The following is a 27,955-nucleotide window of genomic DNA, read 5'->3' as shown; positions in this document are numbered from 1 at the left end:
CCCTGAACTGCACCACACGTCTCTGTGTTTCATCGCCGCACCAGCACCATTACTACTGGGACGCTCACACCATCACTCCCATCATCCACACTAGCTGCCCTGAGGCAATACTTCTCCCATGGGGAGTCATCCCTTACTCGGCTGCGCAAACAACATCAGCCTCAGCGGTCGGCAGCGCAGCGGCGGTCCCCACTGACCGCAATCCACGGGTGGCGTAGTCGGACATTGTTATTACTTAAGACTGCCACTGGTTTGACCGCCCTGGGCACAGACCGGGTCACCGCCACGGAGAACTACAACCCCCAGCGATCCGGCTCCGGGTATCCCCCTGCACAGCACAGGCCCAGGGGGCGCGTCATCTACATATCAGAATTATGGAAGGAAGGCATGTATCACTTATAATCATAATGGTTTATTATAGTTTTTCAATGTGTCAGTAAAAAATATTGTTTGTCCGTGATTTTTTTATAAGCCATCCAGAAAAAAAAGTCAAGTTGGCAACCCTGGTATCACTATGTAGAGCTTAGAACAAGACCCCATTTTAGTTTTAAGCTGTATTCACATGTGCGATTTTCTAACAACATTAATAACATCAAAAGATTTTATTATTCAGTATCTCTATGTAAAGAGTTTTTTTCTCCAGGAGAAAACAAAATACAGGATGAGTAGTCTCCATAATATAAGTATCCAATCACAAAAGCAATAAAATGAGGTTAAAGGGAGTCTGTCAACCCCGAAGCTGGAATTAAACTATTTAGACCTGCATATAGGGGATACAGTGGGTATGGAAAGTATTCAGACCCCTTTCAATTTTTCACAATTTGTTTTATTGCAGCCATTTGGTAAATTCTAAAAAGTTCATTTTTTTCTCATTAAAGTACACTCTGCACCCCATCTTGACTGAAAAAAAACAGAAATGTAGAAATGTTTGCAAATTTATTAAAAAAGAAAATCTGAAATATCGCATGGTCATAAGTATTCAGACTCTTTGCTCAGACACTCATATTTAAGTCACATGCTGTCCATTTCCTTGTGATCCTCCTTGAGATGGTTCTACTCCTTCATTGGAGTCCAGCTGTGTTTAATTAAACTGATAGGACTTGATTTGGAAAGGCACACACCTGTGTATACAAGACCTCACAGCTCACAGTGCATGTCAGACCAAATGAGATTCATGAGCTCAAAGGAACTGCCCAAGGAGCTCAGAGACAGAATTGGGGCAAGGCACAGATCTGGCCAAGGTTAAAGAATTTCTGCATTACTCAAGGTTCCTAAGAGCACAGTGGCCTCCATAATCCTTAAATGGAAGAAGTTTGGGACCACCAGAAGTCTTCCTAGACCTGGCCGTCCAGCCAAACTGAGCAATCGTGGGAGAAGAGCCTTGGTGAGAGAAGAAAAGAAGAACCCCAAGATCACTGTGGCTGAGCTCCAGAGATGCAGTAGGGAGATGGGAGAAAGTTCCACAAAGTCAACTATCACTGCAGCCCTCCACCAGTCGGGCCTTTATGGCAGAGTAGCCCGACGGAAGCCTCTCCTCAGTGCAAGACATATGAAAGCTCGCATAGAGTTTGCTAAAAAACACATGAAGGACTTCCAGACTATTAGAAATAAGATTCTCTGGTCTGATGAGATGAAGATAGAACTTTTTGGTGATAATTCTAAGCAGTATGTGTGGAGAAAACCAGGCACTGCCCATCACCTGCCCAATACAATCCCAAAAGTGAAACATGGTGGTGGCAGCATCATGCTATGGGGGTGTTTTTCAGCTGCAGTGACAGGATGACTGGTTGCAATTGAAGGAACCATGAATGCGGCCAAGTACAGAGATATCCTAGATGAAAACCTCTTCCAGAGTGCTCTGGACCTCAGACTTGGCCGAAGGTTCATCTTCCAACAAGACAATGAACCTAAGCACACAGCTAAAATAACAAAGGAGTGGCTTCAGAACAACTCTGTGACCATTCTTGACTGGCCCAGCCAGAGCCCTGACCTAAACCTAATTGAGCATGTCTGGAGAGACCTGAAAATGGCTGTCCACCAAAGTTCACCATCCAACCTGACGGAACTGGAGAGGATCTGCAAAGAAGAATGGCAGAGGATCCCCAAATCCAGGTGTGAAAAACTTGTTGCATCATTCCAAAGAAGACTCATGACTGTACTAGCTCAAAAGGGTGCTTCTACTCAATACTGAGCAAAGGGTCTGAGTACTTATGACCATGTGATATTTCAGTTTTTCATTTTTAATAAACTTGCAAAAATTTCTACATTTCTGTTTTTTTTCAGTCAAGATGGGGTGCAGAGTGTACATTAATGAGAAAAAAAATGAACTTTTAGAATTTACCAAATGGCTGCAATGAAACAAAGAGTGAAAGATTTAAAGGGGTCTGAATACTTTCTGTACTCACTGTATATAGCCCTACAAAAATCATACTGGTGCTGAAGATTTTAATAAATGTGTTTTATAGGGAAAAAGTTTTATTACATGTAAATGAGGGGGCTTTGGGGCACCTTTGGTGTCGTGAGAGCTTGGTGCACCTTTCCGCACCCTCAATTACAATAGTCTGCCCCTCCTTTTGTGATGATTGACAAAGCACGTTTTGTAACGCCTCATGTAACGCCCCAGTCCTGAAGGCAATGACACAGGAACGGTCGGGCGCCTACATGCAGAATGTCAGTGCATTCAGGGGCACAGTTCTCATCCCTCCGGTGTATTTCAGCTGCTCGCTGCGCAAGGATCACACAGTGGCTTACGGCCACTATACACAGGAGAGGGAGGATAACAACGCGTATACACTGACATTGTACTTATCTCCCTTTTCTGTTGGAATTGGCCATCGCTGCTTTGTGAACCTGTGTGCAGCGAGCGGCTTGTTTATACAGGAGAGGGATGAGAACCCTGCCCCAGCAAACACTGACACTGTGTGTGGTGCTCATTCGTTCCAATGTCAGTGCTCTTTGAGGATGATTTTCGTACTGAAACTAGTAGTATAGCTCTATAGGTGCTAGTACAAGAATAAAAAGTATACCAATGATGTGACAGCACTGAGAAATCAACCTTTGCAGCTACATGCAAATTAGCCTGCAAATTTATTGTAGGCTTATCGATGTGCTCAAAGAGCATCAATACACCCCAATGCACTTCTAGGCTCAGGATTGTTTAAGAATTGAAAATAGCTTGTTACTTAAATAAGTTTGGAGATCTCTGCGTTAACTGTCAGCTTATCCCATCTGTATCCCTTGAGAAAAAAGGATGAGGCACATTAGATTTTAATATTCTCATCATTTTCCACCTCACCTTAGGTAGGTAAGATGCAGATTTGGCTGCATCTTACCAATTCCCTGCCACTCTCGTGCTAACACCTGGTCCCCTGCTAGTCTCTGTTCACCTGGCTCCAAGTATGCTAGGTAGACACTACATGAGATCTCTGCAACTGTTGTGTCAACAGGAGCCCCTAAAACAAAGAGAGCAGGAGAACCAGGGGAGCAGTTCATAAAAAATGTTATGGGGTTAGGCAGTCTCTAAAGACGATCTGTCACTAGGGTTTTGCTATAAAATCTTAAAGCCGCATGATGTTGGGGCAGAGGGTTTAATTCCAGCAATGTGTCACTTACTGGGCTGCTTGCTGCTGTTCTGCTAGAATCCCTGTTTCTCTGTTATAGATGTAGCATTGGTCATAATGCTGAGCTGAATCCCTGACAAACAGCTTCCTTTGTACACTGTCTATTGTCAGCAAGCTGCTAATCAGTGGTGGAGCGAGGGTTACACAGATTAGACTGAATGGCTTGCAGGTGAGATGTAGTCCGACAGTGTTAATCTCATGCTGATAAAACACTGATTATATTGAAACTATAGAACACAGCCTAATGAGTGACATATCCCTGGAATCAGGCTCTCTTTTTATACATTATGTTGCTTTCAGAATAAATAGCAAAAACCTGCTGACAGATTTCCTTTAATTATAATAATAATAATAATCAAATTAATCTAGAAAATGTATTTGAAAAGTTATGGTATTTTATATAGTTGTGTATATTTTAATGCAGTCAAATTATATATTTCGGATGATAACATTTTACCTTGTTTTCATTGAAGTTGGCAATAACTACACCAACAAAAAGAGTAAGGCCTATCATGCAGCCAAGGAACACAAACACATGAATATATATTCCATGTATCTGTAAAGAGAAGAACGTTAGCGTATGTGCAATACAAATGAATAACAATGAACTAAAAAACAGCATTTCACAATGTATAAAAACTCACTGGTCCAACACGATGAATAATAACATCTCGGACTTCTACCCAGCCTTTTAAAGACAGCACTTCAAACAAAGCCAGCATTGCATTTCCGACATTGTCAAAATTGAAGTTTCGAGGATTTGCCCTGTGAGTAATGAAGTAATTACGATATGTGAAGAGAAATTAACAGCAAGTATGGGGCTGATAGAATGGTATCTTATTCATATAGAAAAAAGCTACATTTCCTTTTGTGGTGAGTAACTGACTTCCGAGTACATGCTCAAAAATAATTAGAAGTATTAGATTACATGGCTCACTTTTTTAGACAATAGGTTGATTAAAAGTAATGAAAAAGCTTAAAACAAAAACTGACCAGCACCTCCTAACATAATAAATCAAGGGAGAATAGGTCCAAGCTACTATGACTGCATAATAGACAAACTAAAGCCTCTCTATAAACTAAGATATTGTCACGGGTGTGTCAGAAGTGACAGACAGTCGCACTGCAGTTGGTTGCAGGATATCTCTATGTTTGGCATTACAGACATCTTCTTAGAGGCTGTCTCTAGGATCCAGCGGCTACCTCCCTCTGGCTAATTAACTCCCTGGCCTGAGTGTATAAATACCTGGTGTGATCTAGAGGGAGGTGCCAGCGATATTCATTACTACTTGTGAGGCTTTAGCAAGAGCAGTACTTTGTCCTCTCTGGAGCTTGAGGACATGTGCGCATTTGTCTGGAGTCGTCTAAAACTAAGCTATTTCCCCGTTTGTCCTTCCTTGTTGTCTATAGTGTTTAGTGGAGATCGACTAGTGCTTATCTCCTCCCTTCCCTAGCCTGAGCCAAACGCCAGGGAAAGACAGGTGTGAGGTACGCGTGCGGCGATTGGTGAAGAGCCAATACAGGAACGTTAGGGGAGACAGGATGACGCTAGATCAACCTAGGAGGTCTCCACTCCCCCCCTTTCCCTAGAGTCTGGGCTCCCTTTCCCTCTTCCCTTTGTGTTGCACTAAGTCTTTCCCACACCTTGCATGACATTATCGCCAGCCGAGCACAGTTTGAAAAGGAAAAAAACCCAAAACGGACACTTTCGTTTTTTTTTCTCTGTGTGTTTTTGGGCATGAACCTTTTTTTTTCTTTTCCTTTCTCCCTTGGTATGGGTTCAGTTGCAGAGCTCGCAGAGCAGTTCCGCCGTCTGTCTCTGGAGGTGAATGACCTCCGCTGTGAGCAGCAGCATCAGCGGTTACAGGTCGCCAATGTGGGGGTCTCATCAGGTAGGCCTGTCCAGCCTGAACCCAAGGTTGCCCTCCCGGACATGTTTTCAGGAGGTAGGGACAAGTTTTTTTGTATTTAAGGAGGCACGCAAATTGTATTTTAAACTTACTCCTCCGGAAATGAGGAGCAACGGGTTGGTATTATAATCTCTATTGCAGGGAGATCCTCAGTTGTGAGCGTTTCCTTACCGCAGGACTCGGTTTGTCTCCAGTCTGTGGAGGGTTTTTTCGGGGCTCTAGCCCTCATCTATGATGACCCTGACCGAGTTGCCTTGGCTGAGTCTAGGCTACGTCACCTTCAGCAAGGGAATCAGTCAGTAGAAACGTACAGTTCGGAATTCCGTAGATGTGCAACGGATTCCAAATGGAATGACTCAGCCCTTAAAAGTCAATTTTGTGAGGGGCTTACTGAAAGGTTGAAAGATGCCTTGGCAGTATATGAAACCCCTCAGTCCTTGGAAGCTGCCATGTCGTTGGCTATACATCTTGATAGACGCCTATGGGATAGGCGGGTGAGACCATCTTCTCCAAGGCCTTCTTGTCGGGGTTGAGTGCCTCTGCCGGGGGAGTGGTCTGGAGGTGAAACAGTACTGGGGGAGGTGGAGGAACCCATGCAATTAGGGGGTGTATCTACATCATACATCTCCCTGGAGTCGCAGGAAAAAGGCGTTTTTTTTGTGGGGAAAAAGGGACATTTTGTTGGGACCTGTCCTTCAATTTCTAAACAAAAGGAGACTCAATTAACTCTTGGTAGTCTGGAGTTGGTTAAACAAGGGGTTCATTTGTTACCAACCTGCAGTTTCCGCTTTGTCCTGTCAGCAGAGGTGGTGCTAAAGAGCAAAACCAAGAAAATTTCTGCATTTGTTGACAGTGGAGCCGGAGTCAGCATGGTTGATACTGAGTTTGTACTGAGTTTGAGGTCTAGCTTGCTGAGCTTTAGCTGAACCTATTTCCATCTTTGCCATCGACTCGGCGCCACTTGCACAGAAAGCATTTACTCAGATTGTACATAATGTAAAACTGAGGGTGGGGTCAGTTCATTGTGAAATAATCCCTAGCTATGTCCTGGACAATCTTCCCACACCTATTGTTTTGGGTATTCCTTGGCTTGCTAAACATAATCATTGGTGGATTGGCAAACCGTGGAGATTATTGAATGGGGAGATTATTGCCATGAGAAGTGTTTAAATATTTCCCTTGCTACAGTCTCTACAGAAATATTACCTGCTTTTCTGTCTGGTTTTGAGGACGTTTTTTCTGAGAGGGGGTGTCAGGATTTGCCTTCTCATTGTGCTTATGACTGTCCTATTAAGTTGAACCCCGGAGCTAAACTACCGTTGTCCAGACGGTATAATCTTTCTGGCCCTGAGAGACAAGCCATGAAGGATTTCATTGCAGAAAGTCTGGAGAAGGGACATATCAGACCCTCATCTTCGCCTGTGGCGGCAGGGTTCTTCTTTGTGAAGAAAAAAGAAGACGGTCTACGTCCCTGTTTAGATTTCTGGGAGTTAAATCAAATTACCGTCCGTGATCCATACCCTCTTCCTCTGACTCTTGATTTATTCAGCCAATATCAACATGGGTTTACGAGGGACCGTTCCTGTCAAACTAATCTGATCAACTTTTATGAGGAGGCAAGTTCCGGACTGGACCAAGGAAATGCAGTGGATGTTGTGTATATGGACTTTTCAAAAGCTTTTGATACGGTTCCACACAAAAGGTTGATACATAAAATGAGAACAATGGGGATAGGGGAAAATATATGTATGTGGGTTAAGAACTGGCTCAGTGATAGGAAACAAAGGGTTGTTATTAATGGAACACACTCAGACTGGGTCTCAGTTAACAGTGGGGTACCACAGGGGTCAGTATTGGGCCCGCTTCTTTTTAACATATTTATTAATGACCTTGTAGGGGCATACAGAGTAGTATTTCAATATTTGCAGATGACACTAAACTCTGCAGGGTAATCAATACAGAGGAGGACAATTTTATATTACAGGAGGATCTATGTAAACTAGAAGCTTTGGATAATAAATGGCAAATGAGCTTTAATGGGGATAAATGTAAGGTAATGAACTTGGGCAGAGGAAATAAAATGTATAATTATACGCTTAATTGTAAAACACTGGGCAAAACTGTCACTGAAAAAGACCTGGGTGTATTGGTGGACGACAAGCTCACGTTTGGTGGCCAGTTTCAGGCAGCTGCTGCAAAGGCAAATAAAATAATGGGATGCATTAAAAGAGGCATAGATGCTCATGAGGAGAACATAATATTACCTCTATACAAGTCACTAGTGCCACCACACGTAGAATACTGTGTACAGTTCTCGTCTCCGGTGTATAAGAAAGACATAGCTGAACTAGAGCGGGTGCAGAGAAGAGCGACCAAGGTTATTAGAGGACTGGGGGGTCTGCAATACCAAGACAGGTTATTACACTTGGGGTTATTTACTTTGGAAAAACGAAAGCTTAAGGGTGATCTTATTACTATGTACAAATATATGAGGGGACAGTACAAAAAGACCTTTCTACTGATCTTTTTACTCTGAGGCCTGAGACGGGGACAAGGGGGCATCTTCTACGTCTGGAGGAAAGAAGGTTTAATCATAATCACAGACGCGGATTCTTTACTGTAAGAGCAGAGAGACTATGGAACTCTCTGCCGCATGATGTTGTAATGAGTGATTCACTACTAAAATTTAAGAAGAACATGGATGCCTTTCTTGAAAAGTATAATATTACAGGTTATATATACTAGATTCCTTGATAGGGCGTTGATCCAGGGAACTAGTCTGATTGTCGTATGGAGTCAGGAAGGAATTTTTTTCCCCAATGTGGAGCTTAGTGTTTGCCACATGTTTTTTTTCTTGCCTTCCTCTGGATCAACATGTTAGGCTATGGGTTGAACTAGATGGACTTAGTCTTCCTTCAACCTTAAAAACTATGTTACTAGGTTGTAGGAGCTAAGGTATTCTCCAAGTTGGATTTAAGGGGAGCCTACAATCTGGTTAGAATCAGAGAGGGGGACGAATGGAAAGCAGCGTTCAAAACCCCGGAAGGAGAGTCTGGTTATGCCTTTTGGTTTGACCAATGCACCTGTGCTCTTCCAGCATTTCATAAATTATATTTTCCATCATTTGGTGGGGAGGTTTGTGGTGGTCTATCTGGACAATATTTTGGTTTGCTCACCTGATTTTAAGACACAATGGGGGCATGTTAAGGAGGTGCTCCAGATTTTAAGGGATAACAAACTTTATGCAAAACTGGAAAAATGTGTTTTCGCTGTTCAGGAGGCGCAGTTTTTGGGGTACTTGTTGTCATCTTCAGGTTTTCGGAGAAGATCTGTGCAGTCAGTCCTTGATTGGGAACGTCCCAAGAACCTGAAGGCTCTACAACGTTTTCTGGGCTTTACTAATTTTTACCGCAAATTCATCCATAATTACTCTGTTATTGTGGAACCCCTTACTGACATGACTAAGAAGGGGTCTGATTTCTCCAAATGGTCAGATGCTTCCCTACAGGCTTTTTCTTCCTTAAAGAATCATTTTGCCACTGCACCTATACTCAGTCAACCCGATGTTTCCCAACCGTTTATTGTGGAGGTTGATGCGTCGGATGTCGGGGTTGGGGCTGTGTTGTCTCAGGGTCTGTCCCCTGGTAAATGGTGTCTGTGCATCTTCTTTTCTAAAAAATTGTCTTCAGCTGAGAGAAATTATGACGTGGATAATAGGGAACTTTTGGCGATCAAATTGGCGTTCGAAGAATGGCAACATTGGTTGGAGGGGACTTTCCACCCTATTACTGTTATTACTGACCATAAGAACCTTTCATACCTCCAGTTAGCTAAACTTCTCAACCCTAGGCAAGCTAGATGGTCCCTGTTTTTTGCTAGGTTCAATTTTGTTGTCATTTTTTTGTCCAGGGGTCAAAAATGTCAAGGCTGATGCTTTGTCACGGAGCTTCCCTGGTGGTGGTGACCATGAGAACCCTGCCCGGATATTACAGAAAGGGGTAGTCATTTTGGCACTGTTTCCTGAACTGAAGAGTGAGGTGTTGGAGGCTCAGGGGGACGCCCCTGCCTCCTGCCCTTCAGGAAGGTTATTTGTACCATCTGATGTGCGCCGCAAAGTAATTAAGGAACATCATAACTCTGTGCTTGCTGGGCATCCAGGTGGTAAGGCAACTGCAGACCTCCTCTCTCGTCGTTTTTGGTGGCCGGGGTTGCATCGGGATGTGATTGAACAAGTAGCTCTTTGGAGTATTTGCGTGCGTTCTAAGGTTTCATATACCCGTTCGTCTGGTACTCTTCTTCCGCTACCTATACCTAGTAGGCCATGGACACACTTGTCCATGGATTTTATTACTAACCTACTGGTTTCTGCAGGCAAAACGGTGGTTTTGTTGGTAGTAGATAGGTTCAGTAAAATGGTTCATTTCGTTGCATACTCTACACTTCCAAATGGCAAGACACTTACTCAGGTGTTCATAAATGAGATTGTGAAGCTTCACTGGGTTCCCTCCGATGTGGTGTCAGATCGGGGGACCCAGTTTGTTTCCAAGTTCTGGAAGGCATTCTGTTCTCGACTGGGGGTGCAGCTGTCCTTTTCCTCTGCCTTCCACCCTCAGTCGAATGGACAGACCGAGCGTGTCAATCAGAATTTGGAAACCTACCTCAGGTGTTTCTTCTCTGAAAATCAGGAGGATTGGGCATCCTACCTAACGCTGGCAGAATTTGCCATTAATAATCATCATCAAGAATTCACTGGCAGGTCACCGTTCTTCGGTGCATACGGTTATCACCCAAAGTTTTGTACCTTTAGTGGGGGAGGAGCTATAGGAGTTCCTCAGGAGGAATCGTTTGCTTCGTCGCTCTCCTCAGTATGGCAGGGTGTTCTGAGTAATTTGAAGATCATGGGAAACAGGTATAAACGTGTTGCTGACATAAAAAGACTTGCCAGGTCCGGACCTGAATGTGAATGACTTTGTGTGGTTGTCTACCAGGAATATAAGATTGAAAGTTCCTTCTTGGAAGCTGGGACCTAGGTTTATTCGAGCCTATAAAATAACCGAAGTCTTTAACCCAGCATAGTTTTGTCTTGAACTTCCTCAGGCCCTTAAGGTCCAGAACGTGTTCCATAGGTTCTTACTCAAAAAGTATGTGGAACCTCTTGAGCCCTCGCCTCTACCACCGCCCCCAGTAATGGTTGATGGTAATCTGAAGTTCCAGATTTCGAGGAGTGTAGATTCTTGTCTCCAACGTCGTTCTCTACAATACTTGGTGCACTGGAAAGGCTATGGTTCAGAGGAGAAGATGTGGGTTTCAGCGTCAGAGGTGAACGCTCCCAGATTGGTTTGATCATTCCACACCTCTTATCCTGAGAAACCTGGTCCTGAGTGTCCAGAGGCCACTCGTAGAGGGGGGGGGGTTACTGTCACGGGTGTGTCAGAAGTGACAGACAGTCGCCCTGCAGATGGTTGCAGGAGATCTCTATGTTTGGCATTACAGACATCTTCTTAGAGGCTGTCTCTAGGACCCAGCGGCTACCTCGCTCTGGCTAATTAACTCCCTGGCCTGGGTGTATAAAAGCTGGTGTGTTCTAGAGGTACGTGCCGGCGATATTCATTACTACTTGTGAGGCTTTAGCAAGAGCAGTACTTTGTCCTCTCAGGAGCTTGAGGACGTGTGCACATTTGTCTGGAGTCATCTAAAGCTAAGCTATTTCCCCCTGTTTGTCCTTCCTTGTTGTCTATAGTGTTTAATGGAGATCGACTAGTGCTCATCTCCTCCCTTCCCTAGCCTGAGCCAAACGCCAGGGAAAGACAGGGTGAGGTACGCGTGAGGCGATTGGTGAAGAGCCAATACAGGGACATTAGGGGAGACAGGGTGACGCTAGATCAACCTAGGAGGTCTCCACTCCCCTCCTTTCCCTAGAGTCTGGGCTCCCTTTCCTTCTTCCCTTTGTGTTGCACTAAGTCTTTCCCACACCTTGCGTGACAAATATATGCAAAAATGAAATACATGGAATTTAAACTGCATTATTGCTAAATAGAATATACTTTAAAATTTAAAATTAAGGTTCTTAGTGCACAAATTGGCCAAATTTTTTGTGCCCACCATCCACAACAAAGCTGTGGTACGACCCCAAACCTAATAGTTATCAAACATGCCTCTCTGGGGCTGTTTTTAATTAGCACTGGATCCTACTCCCACTTTAAATTCTAGACTTTTAGCCTGGGAGAGGCATGTTTGATAAGTATAGTCTAGGGTCCTAACAGAAAAAGGTTGTGTTATCTTGGCTAGTAGGCACAAATGAATTGGCCAATTTGTGCACTAAGTATCTTTATTTTATAAGCATATTCTGCATACTGGTAATGCAGTTTAAATTTCATAAATTCAAAGTTTGCATATATCTTAGCGCATACAGAGTGCTCCTGTATTCTTTGGTTTTTAACAATAAAGCTCAGTTCTAAATCAGAAGGACTTACAGCAATTAAAAGGAAGCAGTATAACTTAAGACAAGCTTGACAATCATAATCAGCTAAGTTGAGTTTTATAAGGAATTTACCATGACAACGAATATTCTATATCACAGATCTTGAAAATACAACAAGCTTTTCAAATATAATTTTATTTCCAAAAATCACAATTCTTTTTCATATTTAGCTACATTAGGTAGACTGATCTCTGGCCTCCCTACTGGCTTCTACCACAAAATTTAGTCCACTATGAGGATTCTCCAGCTTTGGTGCATGCGCAGATGATATCTGTAGTTCAGCATAGACCGGAGAGTGCGCACTCTATCCATGGGCTCAGTGCAGAGTACCGTTATGAGCTGTGCTCATGACATTGACGTACTAATTTAAACATTCAGAAGATGCAGGCAGACAGTGTTGTTCTATGCATCTTTAAGCCTGCACTATGACTAAGAACATGCAGTGATCACTTCTTCAGTAACTGTGAGTACTTCCTGGCTTATATTGCATGAATGTGCAGAACAAGCCAGGGAGTCACTGTTCCTGAAGAAGTGATCGCTACCCTTTCTTGGCCATAGTGAAGACACAAAGATGCACAGAATAACACTATATGGGAATTTATCAAAATAACCCTCCAATGTGGCTGAATTACAACAATTTTGCAAAGATGAGTGGGCCAGAATTCCTTCAGAGCATTGTAAAAGACTCATTTCTAGTTATTGCAAACACTTGATTGCAGTTGTTGCTGTTAAGGGTGGCCCAACCAGTTATTAGGTTTAGGGGGCAATCACCTTTTCACACAGGGCCCATTAGGTTTGCATTTCTTTTTCCCTTAATAATAAAGACCTTCACTTAAAAACTGCATTTTGTGTTTACTTGTGTTGTCTTTGTCAAATATTTAAATTAGTTTTGTGATCTGAAACATTTACGTGTGACAAAGATACAAAAGAATAAGAAATCAGGAAGGGGCAGCACTTTTTCACGCCACTGCATTTAAGCTCCTGAAATGCTACTGTCCATTGCCAATTAAATCTGTCTAGCTTCTTGTGTACCTTGCCATATTCCCAGTGGACATTCTTGATTTTGACCTTGGTTCCTTTATTGACTATTCTCCCGCATTACGATTTTGTCCCTACACCGACCTCCTGGTTCTAACCCGCCTACCAGGTCATTCTCTTGCCACTGGTTAACTGCATTAAGGGAAACTTGCTATATCTGTAACTGTTTGTCTACAGAGCCTGAGCTAGCAATTCATAATTCCCACTTTTACAAACAACTCAGATTACAGACAACAGGCTGCCATTATTGGCAGTCTTTAGTATGTACTCATGCATTTAGTTTGTTTTATGTACAGTATATATATTTATGTACAGCATACATGCAAGTAAGGAAAAAATGCACTGTAAACCTAAGAATATTTCTGTGTACTTACCAAACTCGCGGAACCCAAAATCCTGGCTTCTTTTCTCCTGGTTTTAACTTTAGATTGAGATTTTTCGACACACTGACATTGATCCTAAATATGCCATGGCACTTTTCCTGGTTAGAAACATCATATACATTGTAAAGTGTAGTGGGATATATTTTTCTTTAAAGCACCACTCCAGCATTTGTTTTATTTTACCGCTGGAGAGGTGTCACTAAATTAAGGTCCCTACACTTTATCTTATACTTACCAGCCGCTATCTTCTTCTATTACCGATGCTGCTCTGGTTGTCTTCTGTAGGTTGTGACCTGCTGGATTGCGCCTGTGTTTGCAGGGCGAGCCAGACATCACTTCTCAATGTAAGTCTATGAGAGGCAGAAAGATGCCAGAACCAGGATCTCATAGACTTACACTGAGAGCTAGTAACCATTACCTCTGCCTTCCAAGCACTCAGAAGGTGTGATTACAAGATTGCAGAGTTGACTGGAGCGGTATGGGGAACAGCTGAAAACAGCAACTGATGAATATAATACTAGGGGCAGGGAACTTACATTAGTGACATCACTCCAGCACTGAAATAAAAAAAGCTGAAGTGAGCCATAAAGTTATAATCCAGGCAATGTTGTAAAATGTTGCACTTTATACATTATAGGTAATTACATGCCTAACTGCACATATTGATAAACTCCTTCTTTAGATCACCTGGACTCCTATCCATTTTCAAACATGAGTAGTTCTGCATACAGTTCTGCAAATAACATTTCCCAATTTCCAGGTGTAATGTAACAGCTGCTCTATGAGCTTCTGAGTACTACAGAATACGGCAAACAAGAGATCATTATGTTTTTTGCACAGTTATATAACAATTTTCCTATATAATGTTGATTACAATACAATTTATGCCTCTGCCTCACCTAAGCCAGAAATTACCTTTCTGTCTTTTTTAAAGCACCACACTATATGTAAAGGTCTATAAAGGTTTTGAGTTAAATACCGCAAAGCTACTGTAACATAGGCATCATATAACTTACTCTGGTTTCAATAGTTGGATCGTTACATTTTGCAAGCTTTCCCGCAAAAAGCTGGACACCAAAACTGGCAAACACTAACATCAATGTTAGCAGGAGAATGGATACCTGAAAGTACACAAACATAACACTAGGAAATTAGATGGCCTAAATTTGTTTAACCCCTTTACCCTCGAGGGTGGTTTGCACATTAATGACCAGGCCAATTTTTACAATTCTGACCACTGTCAATTTATGAGGTAATAACTCTGGAACGCTTCAACGGATCCCACTGATGCTGAGATTGATTTTTCTTGACATATTGTACCATGACAGTGGTAAAATATCTTCGATATGACTTGTGTTTATTTGTGAAAAAATCAGAAATTTTGTTAAAATGTTGAAAATTTCGCAATTTTCAAACTTTCAATTTTTAAGCCCTTAAATCAGAGAGATATGTCACAAAAAATAGTTAATAAATAACATTTCCCTCATGTCTACTTTATATCCGCACAATTTGTAACCAATTTTTTTTTTTTTAGGAAGTTATAAGGATTAAAAGCGATCTTTCATTTTTCCAACAAAATTTACAAAACCATTTTTTTAGGGACCACATCACATTTGAAGTGACTTTGAGGGGCCTTTATGACAGAAAATACCCAAAAGTGACCCCATTCTAAAAACGTCACCCCTCAAGGTGCTCAAAAACACATTCAAGAAGTTTATTAACCATTCAGGTGCTTCACAGGAATTTTTGGAATGTGGAAGAAAAAAAATGAACATTTAACTTTTTTCACAAAAATGTTACTTTAGACCCCCATTTTTTCTATTTTCGCAAGGGTAGCAGGAAAAAATGGACCCCAAAATTTGTTGTGCAATTTCTCCTAAGCACGCTAATACCCAATACATGCGGGAAAACGACTGTTTGGGCGCACGGCAGGGGTCGGAAGGGAAGGAGCGCCATTTAACTTTTTGAATGTAAAATTTGCTTGAATAATTAGCGGATGCCATGTTGCGTTTGGAGAGCCCCTGATGTGCCTAAACAGTGGAAATCCCCACAAGTGACACCATTTTGGAAACTAGACCCCTCAGGGAACTTATCTATATGCGTGGTGAGCACCTTGGACCCCCAGGTGCTTCACAGAAGTTTATAACATTGAGCTGTAAAGATAACATTTTCACATTTTTCCCACAAAAATGTTTTTCAGCCCCCAATTTTGCATTTTCATAAGGGTAACAGGAGAAATTGCACCATACCATTTATTGTGCAATTTCTCCTGAGTAAGCCGATACCCCATATGTGGGAGAAAACCACTGCTTGGGCGCACGGCAGGGCTCGGAAGGGAAGGAGCGCTATTTGACTTTTTGAATGTAAAATTTGCTTGAATAATTAGAGGACGCCATGTTGCGTTTAGAGAGCCCTGATGTGCCTGAACAGTGGAAACCCACCACAAGTGACACCATTTTGGAAATTATACCCCTTAGGGAACTTATCTAGATGTGTGGTGAGCACCCTGAACCCCCAGGTGCTTCACAGAAGTTTATAACATGGAGCTGTGAAAATAATTTTTTTTTTTTATTTTCACAAGGGTAAGAGGAGAAAATGGACCCCAAAAACTGTTGTGCAATTTCTCCTGAGTACGCCGATACCCCATTTATGGGGAAAATACACTGTTTGGGCGGACGGCAGGGTTCAGAAGGGAAGGAGCACTGTGTGACTTTTTGAACGGAACGCAAAATTGGATGGAATGGAGAGCGGACGCCATGTCGCGTTTGGAAAGCCCCTGATGCGCATAAATAGTGGAAACCCCCCACAAGTGACCCCATTTTGGAAACAAGACCCCTCAAGGATTTTATCAAGGGGTATGGTGTACATTTTGAACCCAGAGGTACGACACAGAATTTGATAACATTAGGTCATCATATTGAATAAGTTGTCAGTAGTCTTGAGCGCAAGTGCTCGCTACTTGAGTTTGCATCGGGTACTCAGGTATGCACCATGTATCGCAGATGCTCGAGTGACATGCTCGAGTCCCCGCCCAGCATGTTTCACGGTTGTTAGACACCCAAAAAAACGGGGATCGCTCGTGCATGGCACGAAGCATATGGGGTGGAGACTCGAACATCTTGCATACCCGAGCACCCGATGCAAACACAAGTAGCGAGCACTTGCGCTCAACACTAGTCGCCATATCGTCATCATTTTTTTTTTCTTTACTTTTGAAAAAATCCCAACCCCAACACAACCCTAACACAACCCTAACCCTAACCCTAGCACAACCCTAACCCTAGAGTTTATTTTTCACCTCGTTCCTCGTGCGGTATAAGTGATTAGAAGACTTTATTCTTTGGATCAGTGCGATTACAGTGATGGCAGATTCATATCAGGTTTTTATGATTGACAGCTGTCACACACTAAAAGACGCTTTTTTTTTGCTAAGACTAGTTTTTGCATCGCCATATTTTGAGAGCTATAATTTTTCCACATTTCGGCCGACAGAGTCACGTCATGGTTTGTTTTTTGCGGGACGAGTTGACGTTTTAATTGGTACCATTTTCAGGCATGTGACATTTTATGATCGCTTTCTATTCCGATTTTTGGGAGGCAGAATAAACAAAACCAACAATTCAGGAATTGTTCTTTATTTATACCGTTCCACGTGTGGTAAAATTGATAAGGCAGCTTTATTATTGGGGTCAGTACATTTACAGCGGTATCACATTTATATCATTTTTTATGTTTTGGTGCTTTTACACAATAAAAACTATTTTATAGAAAAAATAATTTTTTTGCATCGCTTTATTCTGAGAGCTATAACTTTTTTATTGTTCGGCTGATGGAGCTCTATGGCGGCTTGTTTTTTCCAGGACCGCGTTTTAGTCAATTTTTAGTTTGACGGTATGATGCTAAATCATTGTTTTTTGCTTCGTTTTGTATTTTTATTTTTTACCGTGTTCACTAAAGGGGTTAACTAGTGGGACAGCTTTATAGGTCAGGTCATTCCAGACGTGACGATACCAAATATGTATACTCTTATTGTTTTTTTTATTTTTCAAAATAATATTTATTTATGGGTACAGTATATATTTTTTGGGGGGAGGGGATTTTTTATCATTTTTTTAAAAAAAATATTTATACAATTTTTTTCAACATTTTTTTCACTTTCTGACACTTTTTGAATTTTTACACTTTGTCCCACTATGGGACTTTCACTTTTTCCAGTCTGATCGCCGGTATAGCATAGAGATGCAGTGGCATCTCTATGCTATACAGCCTGTCAGCTCTGCACAGGCAGAAGTTACTTTGATCACGCACTGCGCATGATCAAAGTAACTTAATGCTGTCTGGTGACCCGAATGTCGTCATGACGACATCGGGTCACCATGACAACCACCAGGATCCAGCAGACACAGCGCGGGACCTCGGAGAGGAGGTAAGTAAGCAGCGCTAGTGGTGCTACTAATGTAAGCTGCTTGACCCTAGTCTTATACTTACCAGCTTCCGGGCACTGCTCTGGTGCTGTGCCGTCATCTTGTGACCACAATTTCTGACTGCAAGGAAGTCAGACGTTATGATCACAAGCTCTCAATGCAAGTCTAGAACAGCCAGAAAGCAGCTCTCATAGACTTACATTAAAAAGTGACCTCAGATTTGCTCTAGGAAACACTGGAGCGATCCGGCAGGTCACAAACTGCTAGAGACAGTAGCAGCGCTGGGAAAAGTTGAAAATGGCAGCTGGTAAGTATAAGACCGGAGGAAGGGAACTTAGATTAGTTGCAGCACTACAGCACTGCAATAAAAATAATGCTGGAGTGTTTTTTAAAGAGAAAAGCAAAATTATCGAGCTACAATATATGATTATAGGAGTTTTAACCAGACTGAGGCTGTGTGCCCACTATGCATTTTTTCAAGCGTTTTTGATGCAGATTTTCCGCAGCGTAAACGCTTGTAAAACGCTTGGTAATTCGTGCCCCATGATCCCCAATGAAAATCTGCATGTTCTGTGCCCATGCTGCGGAATTTTCCTTGAGGAAAAATCCGCAGCATGTCCATTATTTGTGCGTTTCTGCATGCAGATTTGAGGTCCCAAAGCATTTGAAAAACGCAAGTCAAATCCGCATGTAAAAACGCTGCAAAAACGCGTGTAAAATCCGCAAGCGTTTTTTCACTGCTGTAATGCAGCAGCTTGCTAGCATTACTGTAAATGGTCTAGGATGTGTTTTACCTGACCATGTACCTTCCCCTTTAACTGACTGGTCACATGACTGTGACATCACACAGGTCCTGTATGCACAGTAAAGGTCTGTACACATGACTGGGACAGCACACAGGACCTATACACACAGCTGACTGATCACATGACTGTGACATCAGCAAGGTCCTGTCAGTATGTGGGTGTCTGTGCACAGGATATATAAACCCTGGTGATTTGAGACAGGTGTGTTCGGTGTGAGAGACATGAGGCCTGTTCCCCATGTGTGTGGGACACCGTTCTGCCTAGTGAGGCTGAGTGAAGCCTGGTGCCTGAAAGGCTGAGACTGGATCCTGTGAGTGGATGCTAGTGGCCTTGGAAGGCAGAGGCTTGGTGAAGAGTCCGGAAAGGCGCAGACTGGATGTGTGTGAGTGAAACATTCCAGTAGCCTTAGACGGGATGACGGCTAGAGACCCCCACCTGGGAAGCCACAAAGCCACAGTGGTGGCGGATTAAAGGGACTGCAGCAACTAAACCCGGCAAAGGTAATACACTTTGTTACATGGACTGTGTTATGGACATTGCTATAGTATTACCTTGCTGAAGACTGTGACCTGGGCCAATTGGGCCTGTCTGCTATTTGAGAGACTCCCGGATGTTAAGTGTGTAAACATGCCGGTGACAAACTAAGATGGACATTATGTGTGTGAACAGTGGTTTATGATAACATAATAAATTGCTGTATTGAGAAAATACCGGAAGGACATTGCACGTGTGCTTAATTTACCCGCTGCAGCGAGTATCCCCCAGTTTGATGACTAGCGCTGCCTTACATATGGTTCGAGGATGCGGGCAACGACAGCCCGGTTGCTAGCGTCAACGGCACAGGACGATGAGTGTGGATAAAGCATCTTGCGGCAACTCGGCGGGGTTGCGAAGATTGGCGTCGCACTCAAACCTGGTTTGCTGTGGCTCGGCGGGGCTCACGAAGTTTAAAGCATCTTGCGGCAACTCGGCGGGGTTGAGAAGATTATCGTCGCACTCAAACCTGGTTTGCGGTGTCTCGGCGGGGCCACGAATATTTTTTCCGGGAGAGCGGTGAAGTTCTAGTGTGAACAGTGTACCGCGATGGCTGTGAGCAAAGCAGCAGATCTGTCTGGAGTTATTGAGCGGTTGAAGGGCCGGTTGGGACCGGAGCAGGTATTTGGGAAACTTTTACTGGACATGGTGCAGGAACCGCAGGAGCTGTGGGCACCATGTGGAATGGCGGCAGTGGACCATTCTATGGACTCTCCAGGGGCGCCAGTGTTGTCCCAGAGTGCCCGGGGAGGTGGTAAGAGATGTTGTGAACTGAGTCCTAAGACTACTGCTGATTTTTTGTGTAAAAATTACCCTGCCGGTGTGGTTGTTAAAAATGGGGCGGAGTCTAAAAAAAGGGACGGATTTTCACAAGAGTGTGGAGTGTAGAAAACTGAAAATTGTTACTGGTTGTGGGTTGGTACCTCCTAAAAATGACAATGTGACCGTTGATAACGGGGTAACTCCAGTAGAAGGGGGTGACGTCAAAGTGGGAGGTGACGTGTTAGTCCACAACTCCATGGGGAGTGACACAGACCCCGTAGCTGACTGTGACACTATGAAAGTAAAAAGTGAGTTCAGTCAGGAGGGGCTAGACAAGGGGAGAGAGTCCCCCTCTAGTCGTCGACGGCGCAAGGGCCACAAAAAGGTTGCTCCGGTAGTCCTTGCTGAAAATGAAAATAAAGAGAATGTAATACTGTGTGCCTTTGCTTCAAGTGTGGGTCCTCCTTTAGAGGTAGAAGAGGAGGTGACGTTGCCAGTAGCAACCTCCGGTACGGTACTGAGACTGACGGATCAGGATCTGACAGCCCTGAAAGAGAAGGTGGCCAGTCATGACCAAGAAATGGAGCCTATCAGGCAACAGTGTCAGAGTGACGTGCAGCAGATAAGGGAAAACCTGGGGAACGTGTCCGCAGACCAGCTGAACCTGGAGTCTGAACAGCAGAAAATATACCAGGTTATGAGGAACTGGCAGCGAGACATGGAGGGAAGCAACGCGGAAATTAACCATTGGAAGGAAATGTTCTACGCAATTAAGGAGGACCGCCGCAAAATCAAGGAAGAGGTTTTTCAGTTGAAGCTTGAGAAGGAGGCGCGGCAGGATGGTGTTTCTGGACGTGAACAAATCCTAGAACGACTGCGCAAACAGCTCAACCAGGAGCTGTGTGACTCCAAGAAGGAGTGTGGTGAACGCAGTAGGGAACTGCAATAGAGTAAGAGAGATTATGAGGATCTCCTCAAGGTGAAGGAAAAACTAGAGGAGGATAAGGCGGGTGCAGAGCAAGTGCGCCAAGTGGTTGAGACCACTCTGCAAGACACCCGTGAGGAGAATGATGGTCTCCGGGGAAAGACCCTAGATCTGGAAGCTCAGGTGAAGGAGCTACAGATGTCCTGTGATACTCTCCAGAAGGCGGAGACGTACCTTAAGGAAACAGTCAGCAAGATGGAAGCTGAGCGAGAGAGGATGGAGGAGTCCATCGGAAAAGCCACAGACCAGGGCCAGGAGTTGACCGCTGATGATGGGAGGTATGAAGCAGATACCTCTTCGAGTGATGTGGGCTCGGAGGGTTCGGTGTATGTCGGAGCCGAGTTCAAGCAGCTCAAGGAGTTGCTACAAACCCAGTGGACGCAAGAGAAGCGTGAGAGACTGGCTGTTGAGAGCCGAGTGGGCGCATTGGAGACGGAGAGGTCTGAGAGAACTCTGCTGCTGGAAGAGCAGTTGAAGCAGGAAGAGCTTCAGAGACGGGTCGCTGAGAGGCGAGTGGCGGAGCTAGAGGAAGAAGTTTCCGGGCTCAAAAGTCGCCTGACAAAGTACCACTCAGTGAACGAGGCCTTCTTGGAGAAGGAAAAGGGCGAACAAGTTGCACTCACTCCCTTATACCATGAGAAGGTGGACCTGAGGAGAGCTAAGAGAGTGTTAACCACAGATAAATATGAGATGGAAGTGGTCAAGACGAAAATTCGTGAATCTGTAGCTGTGAGTCAGCTCAGGAGAAGCATACAGGGTGAAGAAGCTGGAGGTCAGTTGTCCCTGAAACCTGAGCTGGTTGATCATCTGGAAACCACTGGTGAGACCGAAACATCTCGGTACAAGTGCCTCGTAGATGTACCTGAGGATTTGAGGGAAGAATGCACCCATGAGTCCGAGCATGAAGAGTTTAAGAAGGCTGTGGGAGCCTGTAAGGTGTACTTGACCTCCGAAGCTAAACAGCTGGTGGTTCTGTCCATGACCGAAGTCACAGTGAAGAGGGTGGCGATCCTAAGTGATATGCATTGGCGATGTATTCGCACGAAGCGGTTTCTCCGGTTGAAGACGGAACAAGCCGTTAGACAACTGGAGCTGATGAGGAAAGCTCACAGTATGCGTGAAGAGGTCATCCTGGTGCCTCATGTTCTGGTGAGAAAGCTCATTGGGAGAAGCGGTCGAGCCATGCAGATGATGGTCAAGAAGTCTGGTGTGGTGACAGTAAGCAGTCCACGTGATCATCAGGATTGGATACCAGACGAAGACGGCATGGTGTCCTTCTCCGCTGTAGGAACAGAAGAAAGCCTAGAATATATAAGCATGCTGATTGAGTACCGAGTAACCTAACTGCAGGAGGTAGAACAAGTGAATCTCGCTAGACTGCGAGTAGATAGACAGCATCATCTGAGCAGCAGAAGATGGAAGCCGTCTAGAAATAGTGAGACCCGACAGAGAAAGGGCCCCCTAAATAACAGAACTGCTACAGCTGGAGTTAGGGCTCTTTCAAGATGTCCTGAGAGTAGTGGGCGTGGGTTTAGAGGTAGTGAGACCTCCAGTAACTCAGGTTTGAGCAGCCCATACAAACGACCCCATAGAGGACGGGACAGTACGGAGTCGAACCGGACCTTAGATACCAGGGCATGTGAGTCACATTGCTGTATGACTGACCGCTGGGAGCGGGGGAGATCTGACAAGGTTACGACTGACCGCTGGGAGCTGGGGAGGTCTGACAAGATTATGACTGACCGCTGGGAGCGGGGGAGACCTGACAAGGTTACGACCCGGAAAGGTGACCTGACGAAGTCTGTGACAGTGACAAATGGTAGGTCCCTAAGGAAGGGGCTAATGTCGTTGACTAAGGTTCCAGGGGCAGAGTAGCACAATTGTAAAGTACATGGTCTCTATGTGAGCTGGGGGTTATAATGTTATTGTGTATATTATGTGTTCAACCCCACAAGTTTGAACAGAGGGGGGGGATATGTAATGCAGCAGCTTGCTAGCATTACTGTAAATGGTCAAGGATGTGTTTTACCTGACCATGTACCTTCCCCTTTAACTGACTGGTCACATGACTGTGACATCACACAGGTCCTGTATGCACAGTAAAGGTCTGTACACATGACTGGGACAGCACACAGGACCTATACACACAGCTGACTGATCACATGACTGTGACATCAGCAAGGTCCTGTCAGTATGTGGGTGTCTGTGCACAGGATATATAAACCCTGGTGATTTGAGACAGGTGTGTTCGGTGTGAGAGACATGAGGCCTGTTCCCCATGTGTGTGGGACACCGCTCTGCCTAGTGAGGCTGAGTGAAGCCTGGTGCCTGAAAGGCTGAGACTGGATCCTGTGAGTGGATGCTAGTGGCCTTGGAAGGCAGAGGCTTGGTGAAGAGTCCGGAAAGGCGCAGACTGGATGTGTGTGAGTGAAACATTCCAGTAGCCTTAGACGGGACGACGGCTAGAGACCCCCACCTGGGAAGCCACAAAGCTACAGTGGTGGTGGATTAAAGGGACTGCAGCAACTAAACCCGGCAAAGGTAATACACTTTGTTACATGGACTGTGTTATGGACATTGCTATAGTATTACCTTGCTGAAGGCTGTGACCTGGGCCAATTGGGCCTGTCAGCTATTTGAGAGACTCCCGGATGTTAAGTGTGTAAACATGCCGGTGACAAACTAAGATGGACATTATGTGTGTGAACAGTGGTTTATGATAACATAATAAATTGCTATATTGAGAAAATACCGGAAGGACATTGCACGTGTGCTTAATTTACCCGGTGCAGCGAGTATCCCCCAGTATGATGACTAGCGCTGCCTTACACTGCCAAGAACATGCAGAAACGCTGCAGAAATTTTCTGCTTCATTTCTGCATCGCGGACACATACCCTTAGGCTGTGTGCCCACGAAGCATTTTCCAAGCGTTTATGCTGCGTAATTTACGCAGCGTAAACGCTTGGGAAACGCTTGGTAATCCGTCCCCAATGACAAGCCGCAATGTCAATGCCCATGCTGCGGATTTTTCCGCAGCATTTATGCTGCGCTCAAAAATCCGCAGCATGTCCATTAATTTTGCGGACACGCAGCGTAATCACCGCCATTGACTTCACTTGCATTGGACCGTGTGACATCCGCATCACTACATGTGCACAAGCAGGTATCACACGGTTCAATGTGCGGATGGTACCCAGGTCTGGTGGAGAGGAGACTCTCATCCAGACCTGGGTACCATAGAAACTGTAAAAAAAAGAATTTAAAATAAAAAATAAAGATTATACTTACCTTCCGATGTCCTCCCGGTGTTTTCTCCCCTCCGTCTGATCTTCTGTATGGGTTGCGGTGTTGTGAAGGACCTGCCATGACATCATTGAGTCATGTGACCTGTCACATGACTCAATGACGTCACCGCAGGTCCTTCACACCACCGCGAGCAGTGCAAGAGACCGGACACGGCGGAGAAAACACCGGGAGGACATCCGAAGGTAAGTATAATCTTTATTTTTTATTTTTTACCATTCTTATTCTTTTTTTTTTAACTAACTTGGTCACACTACTATAAATCCATGCTGGTTGCATGGATTTATATAGTGTGAATAAGTTGTCAAGCACTTTTCCAAGTGATGCTAAAATTGCTTGGAAAAGAGCTTGATAACCCGCATGCAGAAATGCATGCAAAAAAGCTTGACAAACGCTTCTATCTGGCGGGAAAAACGCATGGAAAAACCGCATGCGTTTTTCCTGCCAGGGAGAAGCGGAAAAAATATGCAGCATTTCTGCATCGTGGGCACATAGCCTTAAAGAGAAGCCTCTGTGCCCGGCGGCTTCTAAGGTAGCAGCCACTCAAACATTCCTGGAAGATCATACATCCAGTGCCTGACACATACTGTCCGTGGATCGTGCTACATTTGTCCGCTGTCAGGTACACTTTAACATTCGTGACCTTTCGTCAAGATAAACTAGAAGTCTTGTTTTTGTGGGGTCTGTCTTTGAAAGTCCCACTGTGCTGAAAGTCAGAATCTCAGAGAAACCCATTCAAACTTAATAAACTGTAGTCTGTCTGGTCTGCCATTTCATGGCTGTGCTTTCACTGAGATAATCAATATGGTACTGGACAGAAAAATTTCTTGTGCAAGCCCACATGACATTTTATAGGGGGTAGAGGAGAGAAAGAGAAAAGTTACATGCTGCTGTTACAAAAGAGCCAATCACAGTGTAATCTACCATGTGGCAGGCGCAACGCGATGAAAAAACAAGACATCTTGTTCTATGTTGCCGCATAATTGACCGAAAAAATCATCAGAAATTGAATATTTTAGAACTGCAGTATTTCAATGTAAAACAGTCTAGCTGTGCACAAGCTTTAGCTCATCATATTTACACCCCTATTTTCTGAATTAAACAAGATGTCTATATATTGTTTGTACATACCAGAAATATTTCTTTAAACCCGCTGAAAAGTTCACGCACTACTTTTCTCATTTGAGGAACAAGCTTGAATATGCGGAGAGGTCTTAAGCAACGCAATACCATTAAAAGCTGAGTCCCAGATTTAGCTGGAACGTTGTATGGCATCCAGCACAGGAAGATCAGGCTGACCTGAAAATCACATAAAAGATGTATTATTACTACTATACTCTAATATTGCATCAGAGAAATAAGAGTAAGATAGACACATTTCCAGCAAGTATTGTTGGGGTATCCACTAAGTCAGTGAAAGTCTACAAAATCAGAGACTTTGTGCCCAATTCATCATTTACGGGGTTTTTTTTAGCCTCTATACTTGCTTTAACTTTTCAATTCATTAACATTTTTGTCTCAGATTCTTCAAAATGGTGTATATTGTTCATGTAGTTATAAAAAAAACCTCTTTATTTTCTATTTTACCCTTTTTTGTACCTTTTCAGAGAAAAAAAGGTTGCATGTTCCGCTAAAATGTCGTAAAATTTGTGCAAAAATTTCAGGCGTACATAAAACCATTCCAGGGGAAGTGGTGTGAGGACTGAAGAACATTTGTGCAAAATTTTACGGCTTTTTAAAAAGTTGCAATTGATGAATTAGCCACACTCATCTAGAAAAAAAAAGAGTGGCCACAATGGTGAACGTAAAAAAACAACAATAAAAAAAACATAAAAAAAATAAGCACAGACATATTTTATAAAATAAAATATAATATAATAAAATAGACTACAAAAAGGTGCAAAGTAAAAGAATTTAGTGCAAATAAATGCAAAAGCAATAATGAATTTGGCCCTTTATTCTTAATTTATATCATTGTGAATTCTGATCTAAACAGTTAGATGTTTCAATTGGTTGTCATAAGAGACAAAAATAAAATAAGCTAATAATTTTGGCAAATAAAATATAAGAAACTAAAAATGAATAGTTAAAAACAAAAAAAGTAACACACCACACACTTCTAACATATACAAAACCAAATAAGAGAAAAAGGTGTGTGACAAAGACAGTCACCGAGGTAAAAAGAATAGATAATAAGAACTACTAAACATTTACAAAACAAATAGGCTTTATTTAAAACAGGACATATGCGACTAAACAGTTTAAATAAACACTTAAAAAGAGCATATGAGCTCCAATGATGCCCATTGGGCTGCACATTGATAAGTGCTCTGCCCCAGGCCCTTTTCCACCCACGCAATAATAAAAAGCTTGAGATCCGATAAAGACGTATACTTAATAAGGTGTGATAAAACAGCATAAGGGTAATACCAGCAAGTGAATGCAAAAATGAAACCAATACAGCACAAACAGACCAAGGGGTCTCCAGGCATGGAAAGGGAAAGAGAACATCACCCCATGCATTATGCCATTTGCAGTAGCTTCCTTAATAATAATAAAAATATAATCATTTGTATTTCTATAGTGCCAACATATTCCGCAACCAGTGGAGTCCTATGGGCCCAGGTGCAAAATTTGGACCTGGACCCCGACCTCCATATTGGTCAGATGTATTGGCCCTTATAGTGTTTTAGATTCTATAAAGACATATGTGTTCACCCTCCATATCTTACTCTCCTACCTTATAAAAATGTTCCTCATCCTAGGTCCCCTCCTGGTATAATGTCCCCTATTCTGTGCCCTTTCCTGTAAAAATCTCCCCTGTTTTGAGCCTCTTCTTGGTATAATGTCCCCCTTCCTGGTATAATGACCCTCAGCACGGGCCCCTTCCTGGTATAACGTCCCCAATCCTTAGCCCTTTCCAGTAATAATGTCTCCCATCCTGGGCCCCTTCCTAGTATAATGTCCTCTATCCTGGGCCCCTTACGGTAATAATGTCTCCCATCCTAGTATAATGACCTCCATCCTGGGCCACTTCCTTGTATAATGTCCCCCATACTGGGCCCCTTCCTGGTATAATGTCCGTTCTGCTGCTCTCTTTTCCAACACATTAAAAAAATTAAATGATTATTCTTACCTTCCACCGCTCCCACAACTTGCGGTGTCCCCTCCTATAGCTTGCAGCTGACTTTGGCGTGCCAGCAATAGGTGGCACATGACGTCACTGCCATGTGTCGCTCATGAGGGCACGCCGATGTTACCTGCCGGCCTCTCATTGGCTGGTGGCGTGTATTGCAGTGCAGGGAGCCGGCGGGTCTCTTTGCCAAAATACACTTCAGTTGAATGTGCTTCAAAAACCGTGATCCTTACATTCCTGTCCGCAACACTTTACAATTCAGAGGGTACTTGTACAAACAAACTAAAACATTACAAAATAACACATACCAAGAGGAGCGAGGGCCCTGCTCTCAATCTTACAATCTATAAGGAAGTAGGAGACACAAAAGGTAAAAATAAAGTCCTTCCTTTTTTGTTTAGGTGTCACCCCTAAGGAAACCACGGTGATGTAATGCGTGGGGTGATGGGCATCTTTCCCTCGATGCCCAGAGAACCTTTAGGCTGGAGTCACACGAGCTTATGTTCTCTCGTGTGACAGTATCGGGAGCCAATTATACAAACTACACTCGGCTCAAACTCCGTCAAAGTTTG

General features: G+C 43.6%; 1 protein-coding gene across 3 annotated transcripts in view; it reads right to left on the bottom strand.

The window, feature by feature from the left end:
* Nucleotides 1-27,955, bottom strand: part of NALCN (sodium leak channel, non-selective) — an 850,352-nt gene that overhangs the window by 45,708 nt on the left and 776,689 nt on the right. For all 3 annotated transcript variants that reach the window (XM_073664203.1, XM_073664204.1, XM_073664206.1), the window contains 5 exons: nucleotides 25,379-25,546; nucleotides 14,449-14,553; nucleotides 13,424-13,530; nucleotides 4,265-4,385; nucleotides 4,078-4,176 (listed from right to left, as the gene is read on the bottom strand). In XM_073664203.1, the coding sequence (XP_073520304.1) occupies nucleotides 4,078-4,176; nucleotides 4,265-4,385; nucleotides 13,424-13,530; nucleotides 14,449-14,553; nucleotides 25,379-25,546 (600 nt within the window). The remainder of the gene's footprint in view (nucleotides 1-4,077; nucleotides 4,177-4,264; nucleotides 4,386-13,423; nucleotides 13,531-14,448; nucleotides 14,554-25,378; nucleotides 25,547-27,955) is intronic.

Source organism: Phyllobates terribilis, unplaced genomic scaffold, assembly GCF_046119375.1.
Source record: "Phyllobates terribilis strain yellow unplaced genomic scaffold, ASM4611937v1 Scaffold_2__4_contigs__length_985480577, whole genome shotgun sequence".
Taxonomy (NCBI): Eukaryota; Metazoa; Chordata; class Amphibia; order Anura; family Dendrobatidae; genus Phyllobates; species Phyllobates terribilis.
Note: the sequence above shows the minus strand (reverse complement) of the source record. Positions and strands in the feature narration are given on the sequence as shown.